We start from the raw sequence: 19,859 nt of genomic DNA on the forward strand, positions 1-19,859 counted from the left end.
GAAGGCTCCCTGCCCACACTGGCTCTGCCTTCCTACTAGCCTCCCATCCCTATCTCTGAGGTATGAAGAATGAAAACCCAGTGAGGCCACTGGGCTTCTAGGTCAGCTTAGAGAGCGGCTGTGGGGGCAGGGCCCAGGGCTTCGGGGAGGGGGGGACATCTCTGCTCTTCGACTAGGTGCCGAACAGCTCACCGAGAAAGCAACGGAGCCGAGCTTTGGGGGACAACGGGGAGGTGATGACGACGCGGGGACCCACTTAACCGACCCAACTCTACCTGCCCCAGGCGTCCAGCCCGAACTTGGAGGCCCCAGCGAAGGGGGGAGAGGCTGACACCGCATCTATCTAGGCTTCTTCAGCCATCAAGCCTACCTCCATAGTAGGTGAGCCCCCCGGAGCACGGATCGTGGCCTCATTCTCCCGTCGCCTCTGACTTCTATCTTTGGGGAGGTAGGGGGTCGCCACCTCCAGCCGTGGGGAGGGGCGTGCACGGCTGCGTCAGGCGACCCAGCAGAAAGAGTCTCCACCCCCGCAGGCGCCGAGTGTTTACAAAGTCCGCGCCGCGCCGCGGATCGCGAGTTTAAAGCTGGGCAGGAAGTGGGGAAGAGGGGGCGGGGGAGACAAAGGGGCTGGGTGCTCGGCTCCACTGAAGTTTGGGCCTGACTCCTCCCCCGGCCGCCCGCGGCACGCCCTGCAGCCCCCGACCCTAGTGCCCTCGGTGAGGGGGCGGGGAACGCCCCCAGGCTCAGGTGCACCCGCGGGGCCCGTGCGGCGCGCGTTGCCAGGCCTCTGCGCGTTCGCTAGTCATTCACGCGTCGCGCAGGAAATAAACAACTTCAGGTGCTGTTTCTTGACCGCTTACTACGCGTCTGGCACTGTGCCAGACCCTTTGTGTGTATTAGCTTATTTTCTTCTTTATCAATTCCACCCCAGTTTCATACCCCCCAACACACACAAGTAAACTGAGGCACAGTGTGGTTAAGGAACGCGCCCGAAGTCCCACAGCCTGTGAGCGCTATGATTCAAAGCCAGCGTCTGCACCCTCCGAGGCACCCGCAAACGGAACCGAACGAGGAGCGGTGCGGCCCCCCGTGCCGGCACGGAGAATCCCGTCCCGGAGTGGCTGATGAGCGAGGGAGAAGCCCCGCGCCGACTCCGCGCCCTGGGAGTGAGGCGGGCACGGGACAGCTTCCTGCCGCCCGCACCTCCAGCCTCGCCCCGCAAATACCCGCGGCCTGAGGGCGAGAAGGCAGCGGGGATGCAGAGGAAGACCGGGGCTACCAGGTCGGTAGGCTCCAGTTCCGAGCGGACCACTGGCGGGCTGCGGGGCTGTCAGCACGAAATAAGGCTTCTCCAAATTTCCAGGTCAGGAGAATCACCTGGAGAGCTTCCCAGTACGGATTTCCAGGCCCCTTCCCCACTGAGTGAGTCATTGGCACCGGGCGGGACACAGCCAGGTGCTGCTAACACCAACAAGCAAGTTTGGAGCGTTCCAAGGATGTGCTCTTTATGAGAAACGATTTCATCTAGGAATAGGTGTGATGCTGCGGGCGCATCTTCCTAGCCAATTCCGACGCTCACTAGGGCCGCAAGATCCTACCACGCACTGAAGGTCACGTGAGCCGGGGTCCTGAGACATACACACCACCCACCCACTTGGGCTTAGGAAAGCTTGTAGGGGTGCACGCCGCCCCGCCTCCTCCCCGCCCCCGCCCCTCCCCGTTCGGCGACTACAAGTCCCATACTGCTCTGCGCCCGCGCACATTACGCCAGAGCAAGATGGCCGACACGGCGGCCACTGCCGGGGCCGGTAGCTCCGGAACGGTAAGGGCGGGAGGCGCGGGGCCAAGGCGAGAGAGTCTGGGCATTTTGTAATTTCCCCCTAATGTGGGCAACAATCCCATAGCCAGAAATCCAGCCCCACTATGAGCTCCGAGTGGAGGAGCGTCTTTCAGGCCGTACATGCCCCCCTCCTTGGGACTTGGCTACGGCCTCCGGAGTTGGTGGACCTGTGTAGTGATTGGCTCCTTCCCTGTTGGGGGTTGGGAACCCGGAACACCTCCTGATTGGTCCGAAGAGGCTGGCTTCGCCTTCTTATTGGCCAGCCGAAGTTGGGGGGATTCCGGTTTCAAAATATTTAGCTTTCCTACTTTCCTGAGCGGTTGTCCTTTGCCTTTCTCTCCTTAACGTCGTGTGGTGGTGTTTTAATTTTTCCTGTTAGTGAAGTGGTGTGGAGATGGGAGGAACAAGAGAGAGAGCATTTTCTGGGAGAAGGCATGAATTCAATCCCATCATGCATGTTTTTTCAGCTATATATTTTGATAATCTGCTAAAATAGAAAGTAAAAGGTAGACATTTTGTGGTTTTGGAATTTTAAGTTTTAGGTAGCTCCTTGGTATTTAGAGCCCCTTGGGTACTCGATTATTATTACTCAGCTGGCCAGGGTTTGTAAGTCTAAACACCAGGGGCATTTTTATTTTTATTTTTTTATTTTTTTTTAAGATTTTTTTTTAAATTTATTTATCAGAGAGAGGGGGGGGGAGAGAGCGAGTACAGGCAGACAGAATGGCAGGCAGAGGCAGAGGGAGAAGCAGGCTCCCTGCCAAGCAAGGAGCCCGATGTGGGACTCGATCCGTGGACGCTGGGATCATGACCTGAGCCCAAGGCAGCTGCTTAACCAACTGAGCCACCCAGGCGTCCCGCATTTTTAAATTTTATTTTAGTAAGCACTGATAAATATTTGCTTCCCAAACCTTTGCTTGCCATTGATGATATGGTAATTATTTGATTGCAACCTTGTCTTAAGGGCGAAAATCTTTTTTCTTTTTTTTTTAATGGGGTGCTGACTGGCAGAGATCAGGAAGTAAACAATCCACTAACCCTGCTGACAACTACCATCTGGCCCGGAGGCGAACCCTTCAGGTGGTTGTGAGCTCCTTGTTGACAGAGGCAGGGTTCGAGAGTGCTGAGAAAGCATCCGTGGAAACATTGACAGAGATGCTGCAGAGCTGTAAGTACCAAGAAACAACAGGCCACCTTCTTGGAGTCAACCAAAATCTGTTCGGTGTTCTGCAATCTGATAGTGTTAGCGAGGATCTAGAAAAAAGAAGAATGTAGTTAAGTGACTTACAGGCTTTGGAATCAGTGGGATGTGGGTATAAGTCATCACTCTGCCACTTCCCAGCTTGAGCAAGTCACTAAATCTCCTGAACCTCAATTTCCTTATTTGTGAAGTAGGATAATAATTTGTATTTCACGGAGTTGTGAGGTGTGTATGTAAAGCATTTGATGTTAGGAACATTGTAATCTCCTGAGGATTTGTAGGTGCTGTTGTTGCTGCTTGTTCTCTGTGCTCAAAGTAGAGTTTTGTTGCAGAGTCACAATGAATTCCCATGAATAGATGCTACACATCGCATAATCAAATGGTATCATATGCGATACAAGAGGGAGGGCAAATAAAGTTTTTAGAATGGAAAACAACTTGAAATGGGTTGAGGTATAGGAGCCTGGAATGGTCTCACATAGGCTTTTCTGCTTGTGCATTATATTTCCTTGCTTGGGTTTTATTGGGGTGGGTGGTGGAAGGTAGGGTGGAATGAGAGATGGGGTTACTTAAGTTGTCTCTTGAGGGATCGACACTTACAAATGAAAGTGAGAAAAAGGTTTAGGCAGTGGGAGACTTTAACTGCAATGCAGGCCAAATAAAGAATTAGCTAACCCAGTGGGGAGCTCTGGAGCAGTCGTTGCCTTTCAGAGTACGCCTCATCAGGCTGAAAAGGCCCTGCCTTTGTACTCAGTTCTCCATCAGGCACTTGATGTGGGCTGCCCCAGGAAGGACGTGGTCTGAGGTGAGATGACTGTCTGCAGCTGATGTTCGCAACTCTATTTATTTATTTATTTATTCACAGATTTTATTTATTTGACACAGAGAGAGAGAGAGAGAGAGCATAAGTAGGCAGAGAGGCAGGCAGAGAAGAGGGGGGAAGCAGGCTCCCTGCTGAGCAGAGAGCCCAAAGTGGGGCTCGATCCCAGGACCCTGAGATCATGACCTGAGCTGAAGGCAGAGGCTTAACCCACTGAGCCACCCAGGCGCCCCTGTTCAGAACTTTTAAATACCAAATGTTTTCCTAAAGCAGTGCTCTCAGATGTTTGGGTCTTAGAACCTCTTTAGACTCTTAAATATTGAGGGTCCTGAGAAGTTGTTCTGTCTACTTGGGCTTTATATAGAGTGATTTTTGCCACATTAGGAAATAAAATTGAGAAAAATTAAAAAAAAATTTTTTTTTAAGATTTTATTTTTATTTATTTGACAGAGAAAGATCACAAGCAGGCAGAGAGGCAGGCAGAGAGAGAGGAGGAAGCTGGCTCCCCACTGAGCAGAGAGCCCGACGCGGGGCTTGATCCCAGGACCCTGGGATCATGACCTGAGCTGAAGGCAGCGGCTTAACCCACTGAGCCACCCAGGCGCCCCTAAATTGAGAAAAATTTTAAACGTAAACATATACAAGCCCACATTTCATTGTCCATCAGAGCCATGATATCATCATAGACCAGGTCGCCTTTGGAAGACCGCAGGAGACAATGAGAAAAAAAAAATCAACATCTTCATTTCATTATAAACATGGTTTTGGCTTGTGGAGTTTGGAAAGGATTTCAGGGCTGCCTGGGGATTCCCAGACCATACTTTGAGAACTTCTGTCCTAAAAGAATAGACAAATAGTTCCCAACAGAGAAAAATTCAGTTCTTGGAAAGATCTTGGAATTCAGAGTTTAAAGGTCCTCATGGTTGAGGCAGCTCTTTTTTTTTTTTTTTTAAAGATTTTATTTATTTATCAGAGAGGGGCGGGGAGAGAGCGAGCACAGGCAGACAGAATGGCAGGCAGAGGGAGAAGCAGGCTCCCTGCTGAGCAAGGAGCCCGATGTGGGACTCGATCCCAGGACGCTGGGATCATGACCTGAGCCGAAGGCAGCTGCTTAACCAACTGAGCCACCCAGGCGTCCCGAGGCAGCTCTTTCTGACATCACTGACCAAGAGGGCCTTCTTTCTCTCCAAAGAAATAGTTGCCACTCAGGCGGGATGGAGCTGAAATAGTGGCGCTGGAAAGCTGTGAATATTGAAACTGAAAGGCTTGAAAATAGTATAAAAGTCTGTCGCTTTGTTCCAAGGAATACCAAGAATGGATAGCTTAAGCTGGGGTCTTCTGAGACTTGAGCATTTCCATGTTGTCAGGAGCTCTGGATATCGAAGTTTCAGCATTTGCGTTAGTTGTCAGGCAGTTTTTGTGTTTGTTGCCTACAGTCCCTTAGTTTCTAGGGACTCCTGTCTTAGACTGTGTTCAGAGCCAAGTCTCTGAATATTATTTTCTACATTTCTTTTACATATCCTTTGAAATCCTAGGATCTGCTAAAAAAAAAAAAAAAAAGAGAGAGAAAGGCCAAATGGGTATAGATATTTTATTTATTTTAAAGACTTTATTTATTTGACAGACAGAGATCACAAGCAGGCGGAGAGGCAGGCAGAGAGAGAGGAGGAAGCAGGCTCCCTGCCAAGCAGAGAGCCTGATGCCGAAGGCAGAGGCTTTAACCCACTGAGCCACCCAGGTGCCCCAGGTATAGGTATTTTAAATGCCACCTGGCTTGTTTCTAAGATATTCTATCAGGATTTTAATTAGACTTTCCCCACAGTAAACAGATGCGGCACCCCTACTCCTGCCATTTTCGGGTGTGGAAGTTAGGACTAGTGACTTGATCTGGGTAGTGGTGAGTTGGTCGTGGGTCTTCAGTTCGACACTCTTCCCTCTCAAATACCACTTGCTTTTAACTTCTGAGCCATGAGGGCTTCTAGAGCAGGGGTTCCTTACCTTTTGGGGCTCCTTTTGTAGCTGATGAAATCTCTGAACCTATCCCCAGAAAAAGAATTTTCTGTATGTAAAATTCACCACAATTTCAGAGTTTCCATGGAATTGCCTATCCACCTCTGAAGCCCAGTTATGGAGCCCAGCTTTATACCTCCCCTTTTCTCTGAAGAACTTTGGCATAACTTTTTTTTTTTTTTTAATTGTGTTTTTAAGTAATCTCTACTCCCAACATGGGGCTCAAACTTAGAGCCCCAAGATCAAGAGTTGCCAGGTCTGCCGACTGTGTCAGCCAGGTGCCCCCATAACTCTTAAACAGAAGTTCAGTTTCAGGCAGAAAAAACAAAGACTTGTTCCTCCTCCCCCTTTTTTGGTGGCAAGATGTACATAACATAGCATTACAAGCGTAACCATTTGTAAATGAACAATTCAGTGGCATTAAATATATGCACAATATCAAATGACTGTCAACACTATCCATTTCCAGAACTTTTCCATCATCTAAACAGAAACACTGTGGAATGCCTGGGTGGCTCAGTCAGTTAAGCCTCTGCCTTCGGCTCAGGTCATGATCCTAGGGTCCTGGGATTGAGTCCCGCATCGGGCTCCCTGCTCAGTGGGAGCCTGCTGCTCCCCCTGCTTGTGCTCTCTGACAAATGAGTAAATAAAATAAATAAATAAACAGAAACACTATATCCATCACATTAACTTCCCATCTCCTCCCACATTCCCGCCAAGCTCCTGGTAACCTCAAATCCACCTTTTGTCTATATGAATTTTCTTTTTTTCTAGGTACCTCATATAAGTGGAATCTTAAAATATTTGATTTTCTGTGTCTGACTTATTTCACTTTACCTAACATTTTCAAGGTTTTTCCATGTTGTATGAGAATTTCATTCCCTTTGAAGGCCAGATAATGCTCCATTGTATGTGTGAACCACATTTTGTTTATCCATTCATTTGTGGATGTACACTGGGTTGTTTCCACCTTTTGGCTACTGTGAATCACGCTGCAGTGAACACTGGTGCACAAGTATCTGTTTTCAGTTCGCTTGGGTGTATCCCTAGGAGCGGAATTGCTGGCTCTTACAATAATTCTGTACTTAACTTTGTGTGAACAGAGAATAAGACTTTGTGCCTTTGATCCTTTGCTAGACATTTCAGAAATTGGGAGGAGTGCCAAGTCCTACTGTGAGCACACAGCCAGAACGCAGCCCACACTGTCAGACATCGTGGTCACGCTTGTTGAGATGGGTGAGTACACCTCCAGTTTTCCAGTTGTCCAGTGCAGCTGAGTTGGGGTTATGAGAGAAAGAAGAGTCCCCAAGAGTTAGCCCTGTCTGCCAGGTGTTCTCAAGTTTCCTCAGGAGTCTCCTGGTTTGTTTTTAGCTTGAGAGAGGGTTCCCTCAAAAGAGGGTTCCTCTGACTCTATTTAAGAGACTTCCTACTTTCCTGCTGGGGGATTCAGCTGGAGCTGCTTTCAAGTGGCCGCAAAGCACTCAAGCTGGGGGTCTCCACTCTTTCTCCACAGTATCACTCCCCCTTTAGTGATTTTTTATTTTTGTTCTCCTGTTTCTTAGGCTTCAATGTGGACACTCTTCCTGCTTATGCGAAACGGTCTCAGAGGATGGTCATCACTGCCCGTAAGTGTCTTTGAATTGAGGTCCTCAGTAAGTGCTCAATCAGTGGTTATGGAATGACTTCATTGAAGAGGGCAAAGATCGATTTGCAGCTACTTCCCATTGTGGGCTCCCTTCCATTATTTGGGGCTACCTGAAATAGGATCTTTATTTAGATTAATAGGATTAAGTTGCGAAGTTCAGTCACCAGAAAGGTAATCCGTTTCTGAGGTGTTGCTGTGCTTTAACCCCAGAAGAGGGCTGTTTGAAAAATGTGAAAGGTCTCACTCTTCCCTCAGTCAAGTAAGCTATGGCCTGGAGGCCTAATACAGCTTGCTTCCTGTTTATGTAAATAAAGTTTTATTGGAACACAGCCATGTTTAATTATTATCCCTGGCAGCTTTCATGCTCTAATGGCAGAGTTAAAGTCATTTTGACAGACTATGGCTGGCAAAACTTGAATTATTTACTCTGTCCCTTTACACAAATGATGACTTCTCCTTTAGATGAAGTGAGTGCCATAAACTGACTTGGGAGTAACAGTTTGGGCCTGTAGGACCTTGAGGAGAATATACTAGATTTTTTTCTCTGCATTCTTTTCATGCTCGCACCTTTTTAAGAAATACGGTCATGGCTCCATAGCTTAGGGGTTAGAGCACTGGTCTCGTAAGAAATACTCTCAGAGTAGAGTGGAAAGACCATTTATTTTTATTTAATTTTTTTTTTAAGATTGTGCTTATTTATTTGACAGAGACATAGCGAGAGAGGGAACAGAAGCAGGGGAGAGTGGGAGAGAGAGAAACAGGCCTCCTGCCGAGCAGGGAGCCTGATGTGCGGCTCCATACCCTTGGGATCCTGACCTAAGCCAACAGCAGACGCTTAATGAATGAGCCACCCAGGCGCTCCAGAAAGGACCATTTTTAATCCCTTCTTGTTTTCGTTAGCCCATACTGACTTACCCTGCCTGGCTCAGGGTTTGTCTTTGTCATCTGGGTTCTATGGAAAAAGAGCCACTAGCCCACTTGAGTCTCCTTAGTTCCTCCACGTCTCCCTTATGTATTTAACTTGTCACAGCCACCCACTCACCTGCCTAGGCGGTATGCCATCAGATTGTCGTACGTGCAACTGTGACCCCAGGTCATCCAGCAGGGCCTGGCGTGGCAGGGGCGACCTTCTCAGGTCCTCAAGCCATTAAAGGCCCTTTATTGATAGGAGTACAAAGTGCCTGTTGTACAGGGAGAGCACTGAGGTCCAGCATTTACTTTGAGAAAAGTGGGGACAGGGTAGAGACGCACAGCCTGGGGTGGTGGAATAACCCCTTGTAACTCTGTTGCAGCTCCAGTGACCAATCAGCCGGTGACCCCCAAGGCCCTCACTGCAGGGCAGAACCGACCCCACCCGCCGCATATCCCCAGCCATTTTCCCGAGTTCCCTGACCCCCACACCTACATCAAAACTCCGGTGAGTGAAGCGGCCACGCTGGGGACTGGGACCAATGCAGAAGTAGTCAGTTCCTACTGACTGTCAGGCTGGAGTCCAAGAGTTTGCTGATAGAAGGGCAGTTCAGGGCTCAGCACGTCTTTCCTCATTGACACACAGTTTGGCAAAGGAGGATTACATTCTCCAGGGTTCGAATGTGCTCCCATTTGCCAGATCCACGGTTTCACCTCCCCTTGGGGAGGTGTGCTGTGCCCAGGGGTCTTAATACACCTCCTTTGTCCTCACCTCCACCCCATGTCCTGGTGCACATATGGCCATTAGGCAGCTTTTGGGGCAAGTCCTCCAGGACATTTCTCTACACCTAAGAAGAAGATGGTCACCCACCACTGCAACACGGCCATCGTCCTTGACCAGTAGTCTCTGTATGGGTGTCGTACGGCTGCCTGCTGCAAAAAGTGCCACAAACTAGGTGGCCTAGCACAACAGAAATGAATTGTCTTACAGTTCGAGAGGCTAGGGTTCAAAACCATGGTGTTAGCAGGTTCCCTCTGAAACCTGTAGGAGAATCCTTCCTTGCCTCTTCCTAGCTTTGAGTGGCTTATGGGCAGTCTGTGGTGTTCCTTGACTTCTAGATGCATCCCTCCCGCTGTCTTCACAGGGCACTCTCTGTATCTCTCTGCACGCTGCCATTTTCTTCTAAGGGCACAGTCCCCGCTAAGCAGAGACCCCGATGCGGGGCTCGATCCCAGGCTGAACGTACTCCAGTTCAGCCTCATGCTGATTACATCTTGCAATGACCCCATTTCCAAACAAGATCATATTCTGAGGTACCAGCATTAGGACTTCAACAGTATATCTCTTTTTGGGGGGACACAGTTGAACCTACAACAGTCTCCCACTCTTATACAGTGTCTCTTTGTCAGTAAAAGTATTAAGCCCATATTCCTCTGTTTGCTTATTGACATGACCCTAATGTAGCACTCTGCCAAAGTTAAATATATTAACAGATCATCTCACCCCTGTTAAAGGTTCGGGAAACTTGTTTGCTTCTCCACTGTGGCAGCCATGGGATCACCTCTGCTCTTTATTTTTTGGAATTGTTGTTTGACACTGGGGATAGTAAGTCAGAGGTCTGATCCTAAGGTCCGTTTACTTTGGTTCTTGAACAGCTCTCATAGTTGAAAAGGCATATTGCAAAGCTGTGCAGCATCATCGGTTGCCCTTAAAAAATCATAAACGTAATTGTTTTTGTTCTCATCGACCGGTTATTTGAAGAATCTTATTAAAATTTTTCTATTAAAATTCCAGTTTCTTGAATGTCAAATGGTTGTCTTTAAAAATAATTGTAAGGTCTTGCATTTTTTTTTAAGGATTTTATTTATTTATTTGACAGAGAGAGAGAGAGATCACAAGTAGGCAGAGAGGCAGGCAGAGAGAGAGGGGGAAGCAGGCTTCCCGCTGAGCAGAGAGCCTGATGCGGGGCTCACTCCCAAGACCCTGAGATCCTGACCTGAGCCGAAGGCAGAGGCTTAACCCACTGAGCCACCCAGGCTCCCCAAGATCTTGCATTTTAATGTTTTTAACAAGTACGTTCACAATCCCTTCCAATTTTTTATTTGGGGAAAATTTTAAACACGTCTGAAAATGCTGTTCTGTGTTTCAGTGGAGCTAGGGGAAGCATACATATAGGCGACACACTTGAATTAACATTGACAACAGTCGGAATGTTCCAATACCTCTTTTTTTAAAAGTATACTTTAAATAAAATATCACAAACGTACAGAAAAGCACAAATAATAAATGTATAATTTGATGAATTTTTACTAAGTGCACACGCCTGTTGAACTAGTGCCTGAGCTAAAAACAAAAGAAAACCAAAACCAGTAAAACTCCATGGGGCACTAGCTGGCTCAGTCGGTGGAACAGGTGACTTTTGGTCTCGGAGTGGTAAGTTCAACCCCCACAGTAGGTGCAGAGATTGCTAAAAAATAAAACCTTTAAAAAAAAAAGAACAAAACACCCTAAGCCAGCCTTCCTGAAGGTTCCCATCCCCCTTCAGCAACTAGCCCCCCAAAGGTAATCTAATTTTAATCACCATAAACTCTTTTGTCAGTTGTTGTGCTTTATGTAAACTACGTGGCTTCTTCCAGTCAATGTTCTGTCTCTGAGATTCGTCTGTGTCGCTGGGTGTAGTTGAAGTTTATTTAACATATGCATAATCTTTTGGCTTTTGTTCCTCTCTAGGTTTTGGCTTACACAGACACTGCTGTGAACATTCTGGCAATTTCTGTATATCAACTGTCAGATACTCAGAATTTTTTTTTTTTTAAAGATTTAATTATTTGACAGACAGAGATCACAAGTAGGCAGAGAGGCAGGCAGAGAGAGAGAGAGAGAGAGAGAGAGAGGAGGAAGTAGGCTCCCCGCTAAGCAGAGACCCCGATGCGGGGCTCTATCCCAGGACCCTGAGATCATGACCCGAGCCAAAGGCAGAGGCTTTAACCCACTGAGCCACCCAGGCACCCTAGATAGTCGGACTTTTATACGTAGCGTTCAACCCATGACATATCTTTTGGTGCATGTATGTTTGCGTTCTGCTGAATATATACCCAGGGCCTGGACAGTGGGGTCATCAGGGAATACTGGAGTTCAGCTGTAGTAGATGCTGCCAAGTGGGTCCAGTACCTCTTTAAAAATTTGAATCTCCATATCATGAAGAGCAGTTGCTTTTTTGTTCATAGTTAAAATGTCAGTTTTACCCTTGCAGTTTAAAACGTTTACACTAACTTCTCATCATTGATGAGCTCTCGGTCATCTTTCACTGGGTGACATGATTGCCAAAGAGCCCATAATTAGGAGCCAGAGTGTCAGCCCACTATTTTCTCATTCTCTCACACTTCCATTAATAGCTTCAGTCTTGGGTTTCTTCTTAAGGCTCTTTTGGGACAACATAGCCACTTTGTAAAGGTTGGTTTTAAAAAACCCAATACATAAGCAGCCACTCACTTCCTGTGGGATGTCCCCTTACACTGGTGGAACTGGAGGTGGAACGTGGCTCCCTGTCATGGCTTCCCAGGGGGGATTCCCACTCTCCCTTCAGGGTGCGTCTCTAATGCCTGAGACCAACTGTCACAGAAGCCACATGAAGGCCCAGGGGCATTTGTCGTAGTAAATGTGCAGTTCTTAATTTTGAAGCTCAAAAACAAATTATTGGTAATAGTTACATCATTTTCTTTCTGCCCCTCTACTGCCCTTGGGGGTCTTGGCTTCAACTGACGTCAGTGGGCCACTCATCGAAAGGGTGGAAGGAGATTGCAACAGCAAGAGTGATCCATTGGTGTCCCTCTAGTGTCCTTGCTCTTCTCTTTACAGACGTACCGTGAGCCCGTGTCAGACTACCAGGTCCTGCGGGAGAAGGCTGCATCCCAGAGACGAGATGTGGAGCGGGCACTCACCCGCTTTATGGCCAAGACAGGCGAGACCCAGAGTCTTTTCAAAGATGACGTCAGCACGTTTCCATGTGAGAGTCTGTCCCCTCTGGGGATCCTGTCTTGTCATTTGAAATAATCATTCCATCTTTCCTATCTCAGCATGAGAGGAAGAAATGCAAGCTTTGTCTTTGTCTTGGGGGCAGCGTGTGCTGCACGTTTCTGGCTCCTGTTCTGAGGTCTTAGGGGCCTGTCCCTCACCGGTGACTATAAAAAGTTATGGCCCCTTTTGGGATCGGCTGTCTGAGGTTGAGTTCAGGCTGCCTCGAGGATGACTGACAGTAGGCCTCAGAGAGGCTCACCCAGCAGAAGTGGCTGCCCTGGGAGTAGGAGGGACACGGAAGGCAGGCAGCAGGGCACTTATCAAACACCTCCCCAACCCTCCCCCCACGTCCCCTACCCCTGTCTCTGCCTTCACCATGTTCTTTCACAGGCTCCATGTCACTGAATTTCTCATCTGGGTGCTGACGTTACCTCATCACTGTGGGCCTCGGTTTTGCCAGAGGAGAACGAGACAAATGGGTTTGGGTGACTGATTCAGTCAGCAAGGCCCTATAGGAGGCTCACTGTGGGCCTGGCCCGGAAATGAGAGTGTTCACCAGTATTTTCCCTTATGTTCTCTCACTGAATCCTCTCACGAACCTGTGAGTCAGGGACCGTCCCACCACCCTTAGAGGCTTTTAGAGAAAAGAGATGAAGTCATTTGCCCAAAGTCACACAGCTGGTAGATAGAATGCACACTAGCTCATTCCAACCATGGGACCCTACATTAGAGGCACAGCAAAAGTCATCTCAGAGTGTCTCCTGCACGTCATGTTCTGCCATCGAAGTATACATAGATGATGTCTTTCTTTTAATTTTTTTTTTAATTCATAATTTTTTCTTTTCATCAGTGCCTTTTGGAAGAACTGGAATGTGCACATACTTGAAGTGCCGTCTAGCTCAGGGAATGGATACATGCAGAGAGTTTTCGGGTCCAGTATTTAGACTGAAGTCCTTTAGCCTCTAGGGATCAATACCCTCACTCAAGAAACGAGGCTGAGAGAGCTTAACTGACCTTGGGTCTAGGATCATGAAGCTGACACTTTGCTAGGATTCAGCCGCAGTTTTATCTGAGTTTAGTTATATGTGGTGAAAGCGGGCTCTGAGGTCATAGTGCCCAAATTGAGATGCCACACTGTCACTCTCTGTGTGCTTGACGAGGTCACTCCATGACTCAGGGTCCTCATCTGTGAAATGAGACGGGCAGTTGCACTGAATAGGGTGGGGGCCAGAATTAAAGATAGCGCATGGGGTGTTGAGTTGCCTGTGGTGAAGGTTCGGAGCACGTTAGCCATGACTGTTTATTGCCGCTCATGGAGCTGTCAGAAGGCCCTTGGCCCACGGCAGGGACACTGTAACTAGAATGGTCCCTCTCTTCCCATTCCCCAGTGATCGCTGCCAGGCCTTTCACCATCCCCTACCTGACGGCCCTTCTTCCATCGGAGCTGGAGATGCAGCAGATGGAAGAGACAGATTCCTCGGAGCAGGATGAGCAGACGGACACAGAGAACCTCCCTCTTCATATCAGCACGGTGGGTCCTGCCTCCTCTCTGCTTCTTAATACCCCCAAAACACGCCTGTCCTGCCTGCAGCCTGTCACGCTAAGTAGACACGACCCACCCCAGGTCTCTGGCTTTGTGGTAGGGACTTGCGTATTGGGCTCGTAATAATCCAAGTGTGACATGAGCGCTTGCCTAAGAGACAAGTCCATGTCGTGGGGATCACTCATTCATTCAGCAGATACTGAACGGGTTTCTGCCAGAGCCAGGCACAGTTCCAGGTACTGAGGAATTCGTAGGAGACAAAATAGACAAAATTTTGTGCCCTCGTGTAGCTAAGAAAAATGATAAATTAGGAGATAGGAAGTAGTATAGGCATGAGGGGATATGTGGTACTGGATAGGGGGACTGACAAAGTGACAACTGAAGGGAAGACCTGAAGGGAACAAGGCTTGTACACAGCTGGGAGTAGAGCATTCCTTGCAGAGGGCACAGGAGATGCAAAGGCCCTGAGGTGGGAGCCTTTGTGTTGAGGAACCTCAAGCCATCAAGGAGGCATGAACAAGGGGATCTCCTGGGCAGTTGCATCTTAAAGACTGTATTAAACAGTGGGCTTTTTCTCAGTAAGGTGGGAGCCATTGGGAATGCTGAGCAGGGGAGGTCAGGGTCTGATGAAGGTTTATTAACAAGGTGGTCAGGTTGCTGTGTTGAGAGTGGACTGCAGAAAGTAAGGGCAGAAGCAGACACTCTACTTATGAGGCTCTGCAGTAAACTCAGTGGGGGTGATAGAAGCGAAGACCATGAGATGTGGTCAGATAGAGTATTTGGTCAGATTCTAGACTATTATCAGAGCAGAGCCAAACGATGGAGTGAGTATGAGTTCAGAGAGCGAGAGAGCCAAAGAGGAATGCAAGGCATTTCGCCTGAGCAACAGGAAAGATAGCGTTGCCTTCAGCCAAGATGGGGAAGCCCTGGGTGGGCCAGGTGGGAAGAGAGGCAGGTGTTTCAGTGAAACAGGATACCCTGAGATGCTTATTAGACACCTGGTGGTGATATCACATGGAGAGACGGATATAGGAGTTGGAGTTTGAGGAGCTGTTAGGGATAGAGATGCAAATTTGTAGGTTTTGTTTAAAACTGTGAGACTGGGTGAGCTCCTTGGGAATGGGTAAGGATAAAAAGAATAGGAACTGGACTCCATAAGTACAGACTTGTGCCGTCCATTACAGTAGCTACGTGTGTCTATTTAAACTGAAATTAGAGGTGCCTGGTGGGCTCAGTAGGCGGAGTGTGTGACTCTTGATCTTGGGGTTGTGAGTTCGAGCCCCACATTGGGTGCAGAGACTATTTAAAAACAAAATCTTAACAAAATCTAAAAAAAAAAAAAAAAACCAAAAGAAATTAATATAATTGAGATAAAACTAAAAATATAATTTCTTAGTCACACCGGCCATTTTTCAGATAGCCACCTCTGGCTAGTGGCTACCATACCGGGCAGTGCAGATGTAAACACTGATGTCATTGCAGAAAGTTCCACTGGACAGCGCTTTTTTTTTTTAATTTATTTATTTGACAGACAGAGATCACAAGCAGGCAGAGAGGCAGGCAGAGAGGAAGGGACACAGGCTCCCCGCTGAGCAGAGAGCCCGATGCGGGGCTTGATCCCAGGACCCTGGGATCATGACCTGAGCCGAAGGCAGAGGCTTTTAACCCACTGAGCCACCCAGGTGCCCCTGGACAGCACTTTTATAGACATTTTTTTCAAGGAACTTTGCTGTAAAGGGAAGGGGAAAAATGGAGCGGTGGCCAAAGGGGGAACGTTAAGGGGTTAAGAGAACCGTTTTTATTTTTGTTTGTTTCTTTAAGATAAAAGAACAGGATGTCAGTATGCTGATGGGATGATCTGGTAGAGAGGAAAAGTGGATGCAGGAGAGAAAGAAACATTTTGGATTGATGTTCTTTGGTAGGTGAGAGGTAAGGGCTCTAGGGGCCAGGGCATGGTGGAGGGGTTTGTCTTGTTAGAGGCATTTCACTCCCGGGGGAGGAGACCAAGTGTGCGAGCACACAGACCGAAGCGGGTGAGTCGTTCTCGTCAGAGCTCATGGATGTTCTCATCTGAGTATCAAGGTGTTGTCCTCAGCACGTGCAAACCCCACTCGTGTTTCTGCATCTTTTTGAGAAAGTTGCCAAGTACAGCTACAGAGCTGCTAGAAGCTGAAATGCCTCTAAGGCTTGTGGGACCCTGTGGTCCGCTTACCATATTCATCCATCCTTTAAGGCCGGCCCTGGCTTTGAAGCAAAGGATGCCTTGGTAGTTATCATTGGACCAAGCATTCTGCACATTCTCCAGGGTTCCATGCGGCAGGTGGCAGCCAGCAGCCCCAGTATGCGGGTGAAACGCAACCTGTGCTGTCTTCTGTTATTTGCCGGTGGGCCTCCTTGCTTGAACACATGTCTCTTTAATGTTGGATTATTCCTTTCTGAATTAGGGCTGGAAGCCCATGGCTTTACCTAAAGCAGAGGACCTTGTTATTCTCCACTTCTGTTTTGGACTCAGTTAATTTGGTCTGCGATATGGTGATGTGGTCGTGGACTCAGATGAGTTTCACGTTATGAACAGGAGGCATCCTCTAAGCAAAACCACCATCCCTTTGTAAGTACAAAGTAGCTAAAGGGTCTGCAGATATGTGACTGGACACCGCAGGTGGTGACAGAGGTCAGGTCATGGCCATGAATGAGCTGAGGCTACAGGAACACGGGAGCTGCAGTAGGACTCCAGGGTGCCGAGAGGCCAAGCCAGACGGCAGAGAGGAGGAAGAGCTGACCCTCAGAGTCACGCTGGCCTGGCCTCCGATCCAGACGGCGCTGCTTTCCAGATAACTTGACCTGGGTGGCATTCCCTAACATCTGAGTCTGTTTCCTCACAAGTACAAGCAGGAATAGGAAAACCTGTCTCAGCAGCGTACATTGGGTGCCTAGCTGACGGCTCCCTCCCCCAGCCTCCCACCGTTTTAGGCTGTACCACCACCTGCTCTTCTAATAAAAATAAATAAATAAAAAGACCTCAAGAAAAGGATCCCAGCAACAACAGATACACAGTTGATTGGACTTACTCCTGTTACTCTGTTGAATGGCAATACAATCCTATGTTTCAAAATTCACAATGTAGAAAGAAGTGTATGGCCACCCTCCTTTACCCCATCCTTGTTCCCTGTCATCCGCTTCCCCGCCTCCCAAGCCGCCAGTGTTCCCAGTCTTTTGTGTATCCTCCCAGAGACACAGTTTCCTCCTTGTTTTAAACACAAATAGCAAGTCACAGTGTTCCCTTTCTTGGTGTATCTTGGTGATCATTCCATATGTGTATGTCGGGAGCCTCTTCGGCCCTCCTTAGGCTTTCATTGTGTTCCACTGTGTAGACGTAACCATAGGACCTGACCAGCTCCGTGTAGACGCTTATGTTTTCTATCTGTGCTTTACAGACATCGTTAACAGTGAATTAAATAACTGCTATTTTAAATTACTCTTTTACCTACCAATGGCAGCACCCTTTTCAAGGACTGTTGCTAGGTGGTTTACTTTGTTTAATCCGGTTCCGGTTTCTCCATGTACTTGAACATAAAAGGACTATTCATTTTAAATTATGTGTAAGAGAATTTTTTCCCCTTGTATATTTGAACTAGCTGCCTTCTCTGATAATACCCATATCTAAACTTGGTGCTCCTTTATCAACAATGTACCATTCATTCACTCAACAAGTATTTAGTACCTGTATGTGCTAGATACCGTTCTGGGTGCTTGGGATGTCTCAGTGAAAAGAACTAATGAAACATCTGTCTTTTGGAAGCCTGTGTGTTGGCCAGGGTGGGAGGAGGGGAGAAACAATGAATGTAATATATAAATGAATCATCTACAGTATATTAAAGATGCAGATGCTGTTGGGGCAAGGGGACCAAGGAAGGGGAAGATCCAGGGTGAAAGATGGAAGTTTCAGTTTTAAATAAGGTAATCAGGGTAGACATCACTGAGGAGACATTTGACAAGAGACTTGCAGGAAGTAAGCAAGTGAACCATGTGGATATCTGGGGAAGAGCATTCTGGAAAGGGAGCAACCAGTGCAGAGGCGCTGAGGAACAACCCAGAGGTGAGTTGGACTGTGGCTGAGGGAGGCAGTGGGAGGGAGGCTGAGGTCAGGTCAGTTAAGATCCTGCAGTCAGCTCTCAGAACTGGCTTTTAATTGGGTGAGTGGGAGTCGTGGGAGGGTGTGAAATGGAGGAGGGACATACCAGAACTTCCTTAAAGATCTCGGGCTGTGGGGGAGGTCAGTTAGGAAGCTGTTGTGGTAGTCTTGATGAGAGCTCTTGAGGGTCCAACAGGGCAGCTGCAGTAGAGAGAGCAGAAGTGGTCAGATTCTACCCGTATTTTGAAGGTAAGGCCACGGAGTTATCCTAACAGATTTGGTTGTGAGAGTCTGGGAGAGAAGAGCAAGCGTGACGGTGGAGTTGGCTGGAACGACTGGAAGGACGGAGTCACCTCAGGAAGGGCTGGAGTTTCGATTCCGGCACGGAAGTCTGAGGTGCCTCTCGAGGCCCGGTGGAGATGTTGAGCGAGCAGGTGGCTATGCAAGCCTGGGAGTCAGGAGAGAGGTGAGGGCAGAGAGGTGCCTGCAGCAGTGGTCAGGATAGAAAGATGGCATTGGAAACTGTGAGGCACTGCAGTCACCTGGGGTCATGGGGGGCTTACCAGAGTGCACACACTCTGGCCTTCACAGGCCTGGGGAGCTTCTCACAGACTCTTCTGCTCCCACCTTTTTCAAGCAAATCTCCATGAGTTTGGCATTTTACTTTTATCTACTCCTGTCCCTCCTGTATCTCAAGGCTGCCTGTCCCTGAAGGAGGCAAGAAAGTGGCCATTCCAGCTCTACTTGGGAGAAGAGAAGCTGTTGTCCCATGACTCAGGACCCACATCCTGGCCTTGTGAGACAAGTGAGCCAAACAAAGGAAGCCTAGTGCCCTCTGGCAGAGCTCCCAGGGCTGGCTTTTTTGTGCCCCTCACTGTCCCTCCCCTCCTTATTATCTCAGGAAACACTTAAGTTGTGGTTGAAGGAACTTGCCACTACTTTAAGACAGGACATTTCCGGTAGAGAAAGGACAGCAGGGAGGTAGGGGTGAGTTACTAAACCAACCCATTAACAACTTCAGAAAAATTGGGAGCCAAATATCCCAGGGAGGTCTGGTCGTCTGGCATGAGCTAGGTTAGCCTGGGGGCATTCCCTTTTAAGAGAGCCTCCAGAAGGTCCGCAGTGGTTCTAGGTCACTTTGTGGGAGAGGGAAAACACAGGGACCCTGGATGGAACTGGGTTTGGCGGGAGAACAGAATTGGCGGGGTGGGGGGGGTTGGGGAGTGGAAACTAGAAGGGAGCCAGTTTCTTCAGGCTCGCTAAGCCTGAGACAGGAGTCCCTGAACGGCCTGCTGTCCCTTGTGAGGGAGCCTGCTGTTCCTGTCATCCAGTCACAGTGTCCTCTTCTGCCCTGCTGTCTTTGGACAACAGAATCTCCTGGTTGAGGTCAGGTCCTCTTTTGCCTCAATTACTAAACAGGAATCTCAGTGACAGGAGCCGTGGCCTGTCACCAGGGGGCGCAGCCCAATCAGCTGCTGCTGGTCACTTCTAGCCCCTCAGGCCTGAGCTTCTAGGTCAAGGCCTTGGTGTGATTTTTCTCCCCCTTCCCCAGCAGCTTCTGCTCATTTTAAAAAACTTGGAAAATAAAGGAGGGTATAAATAAGGGAGAATCAATCACCCATATTTCCAGAACCAGTTTTTAACGTTTCAACCTACTTGTGTAGTGTGTAGACATATGATTAAAAAATGTTTTAATTTGAGATCGTGTGGAATATATGTAAACCTATAAACTTTTCTCCCA

At 48.2% G+C, this 19,859-nt stretch overlaps 3 protein-coding genes across 13 annotated transcripts in view; 1 reads left to right on the forward strand and 2 right to left on the reverse strand.

Moving 5' to 3' along the window:
• MED20 (mediator complex subunit 20) overlaps positions 1-432 on the reverse strand; it is a 154,089-nt gene extending 153,657 nt beyond the window's left edge. The window contains exon 1 of the mRNA XM_032339946.1: positions 371-432. Coding sequence (XP_032195837.1) covers positions 371-414 — 44 coding nt within the window. The 5' untranslated portion in view covers positions 415-432. The remainder of the gene's footprint in view (positions 1-370) is intronic.
• CCND3 (cyclin D3) overlaps positions 1-468 on the reverse strand; it is a 94,835-nt gene extending 94,367 nt beyond the window's left edge. Inside the window, exon 1 of the mRNA XM_032339945.1 lies at positions 371-468. Within this exon, the coding sequence (XP_032195836.1) occupies positions 371-376 (6 nt within the window). The 5' untranslated portion in view covers positions 377-468. The remainder of the gene's footprint in view (positions 1-370) is intronic.
• Positions 469-1,069: 601 nt separating this feature from the next.
• The window catches only part of TAF8 (TATA-box binding protein associated factor 8), a 29,793-nt gene continuing 11,003 nt past the window's right edge, over positions 1,070-19,859 (forward strand). For 4 of the 11 annotated variants that reach the window (XM_032339940.1, XM_032339935.1, XM_032339934.1 and 1 more), the window contains exons 1-7: positions 1,734-1,822; positions 2,852-3,008; positions 7,009-7,107; positions 7,434-7,496; positions 8,809-8,933; positions 12,285-12,432; positions 13,832-13,974. In XM_032339940.1, the coding sequence (XP_032195831.1) occupies positions 1,778-1,822; positions 2,852-3,008; positions 7,009-7,107; positions 7,434-7,496; positions 8,809-8,933; positions 12,285-12,432; positions 13,832-13,974 (780 nt within the window). In that variant the 5' untranslated portion in view covers positions 1,734-1,777. Of the gene's footprint in view, positions 1,283-1,733; positions 1,823-2,851; positions 3,009-7,008; positions 7,108-7,433; positions 7,497-8,808; positions 8,934-12,284; positions 12,433-13,831; positions 13,975-15,807; positions 19,713-19,859 lie in introns of those variants that run through there. The other 7 variants (XR_004285024.1, XR_004285023.1, XR_004285025.1 and 4 more) reach the window with 7 other exon arrangements.

Source organism: Mustela erminea, chromosome 4 (assembly GCF_009829155.1).
Source record: "Mustela erminea isolate mMusErm1 chromosome 4, mMusErm1.Pri, whole genome shotgun sequence".
Taxonomy (NCBI): domain Eukaryota; kingdom Metazoa; phylum Chordata; class Mammalia; order Carnivora; family Mustelidae; genus Mustela; species Mustela erminea.